This window comes from Entamoeba dispar, genomic scaffold, assembly GCF_000209125.1.
Source record: "Entamoeba dispar SAW760 scf_1105229458727 genomic scaffold, whole genome shotgun sequence".
Classification (NCBI taxonomy): Eukaryota; Evosea; order Mastigamoebida; family Endamoebidae; genus Entamoeba; species Entamoeba dispar.
In genome coordinates this window covers 1-1,701 of record NW_001853337.1, presented here as the reverse complement: position 1 = coordinate 1,701, position 1,701 = coordinate 1, and the positions used below count along the sequence as shown (strand labels likewise).

The following is a 1,701-nucleotide window of genomic DNA, read 5'->3' as shown; positions in this document are numbered from 1 at the left end:
AATTATAATATTAATACATATTTTATAATATTAAACATATATTTATCATCTAATTTATATAAAATATATTTCAAAACAATTTTAAATAATAATTTCATTTCATTATTCTTATCTTTTTTATTTCTTTTCTATTTTATTTAAATGAAAATAAAATATAAAAATAATAAATAAAAGAATAAAAATAATAATAAATAAAATGATATTAATAATTCAAATCAAAATAACAATTGAATAAATTCAATATTTCTCATAAATATCAATAATAAATTAATATATTATTTTCATTATAATTAATTATATATTTTATTCAATATTTTATCATTAATTACAAATAACAAAACAAAATAATATGAATATAGAAACAATATAAATAAAATAAATAACAGAATAAATAATCAAAAAAGAAATAAAGAAAGAAGTAAAATAAAAATAATAGAAAACAAGAATATAAAGAAAAACAAAAAATAAAAAGAATAAATAAAATAAAGAATAATAAAATAAAAGAATATAAATAAAGAATAAATAAAATAAATAAGAAATATGATAATAAATAATAAAAATAATGTAAATTCATTATTAAAATTATATTGATAATTTAATTTAAATATTTATTTATTTCTTTTATTATAAAATGATTTTCTTTTTATTAAAAATTCAATCAATTTATTTTCTTGAAACAAATGATTTAACAATATCTCTAACATGTTCTTGTTTACTTTCATCTCCATATTTTATTTCAAATTCTAAATATTTAGTTAAGAATGTTTTCATTGTTTTAGTACTTAATTTTTGTTTAACTATTCTTTCAAATATTCTTCGTATTACTCCTACTTCTCCTACTTCTTTCTCCATATCAATATAAATATTCCAAACATCATGTCGTTTTGGATTATTTGTTAAAATGTCTTCAAACATTGATCTTCCTTTATCAATGATCCATATTTATATTCTAATCGTGCAATATGAATTTCTAAACTTATCATTTTCTTTTTATCTAATGTTGTTTTTGCTTTACTTATTGTATTCTTATTTTCTTCTTCTCTATTATTTCTCATTATGAAATTACAATATTTCTTATATACTTTACAACTTCCTTTAACTTTCTTAAATATTATTCTGTTTATTTTCTCTTCTTCTTCTTTCTTTTCTTTATAAATGTGAATCATATGAAGCATAATCTTCTTCATATCACATACTTCTAATGCTTCATTATATACTTTCTTTAAACTCTTTTCATCTCCATGATTAGCTTCTAATTTCATTAATGCTTTCTAAATGTTTAATTTCTCTTCTAATTTCATAAATTTGATAGTTTCTATTGTTGTTTTTCATACTTTTCTTGCTTCATCTATTTCTTTTCTTTGAATGAAACATTGTATTAATTTTATCAATTCTATTGAATTATCTGGTTCTTTTTCAACTCCTTTTTGACATTCATCTATTTCTAATTTAATTTCTTCATTTTCTTCTTTAATCTCTTATTTTACATTAAAAACATTTGTTTAATTGATTAATTATTTCATTTGATTTCATCTTAGTTCAATATTGTATTTTCTTTCTATTTTATTCTGTTTTACTTCTTCTCTCATTCTTTTATTCTTTCTCATCTCTTCTTCATTTCTTCTCATTACAAATGATAATTTGTTAATTGATAATGTACTAATTGATATTAATGATGAACATTGATAAAAATAATCATTT

The 1,701-nt window shown here is 16.9% G+C and overlaps 1 protein-coding gene across 1 annotated transcript, besides 7 other annotated features; it reads right to left on the bottom strand.

The window, feature by feature from the left end:
• Positions 1-139: a sequence feature (AT_rich).
• Positions 140-192: a microsatellite.
• A 7-nt stretch (positions 193-199) lies between these two features.
• Positions 200-383: a sequence feature (AT_rich).
• A 3-nt stretch (positions 384-386) lies between these two features.
• Positions 387-563: a microsatellite.
• A 9-nt stretch (positions 564-572) lies between these two features.
• Positions 573-670: a sequence feature (AT_rich).
• EDI_159540 (uncharacterized protein) lies at positions 664-1,262 on the bottom strand (the record flags this gene model as incomplete). The annotated part of the gene is made up of 2 exons (XM_001734896.1): positions 664-797; positions 914-1,262. 2 exons carry the CDS (start codon positions 1,260-1,262, stop codon positions 664-666), a joined length of 483 nt encoding a protein of 160 aa, XP_001734948.1.
• Positions 1,115-1,151: a microsatellite.
• A 252-nt stretch (positions 1,263-1,514) lies between the features above and the next one.
• Positions 1,515-1,579: a microsatellite.
• Between the last annotated feature and the right edge of the window lie 122 nt (positions 1,580-1,701).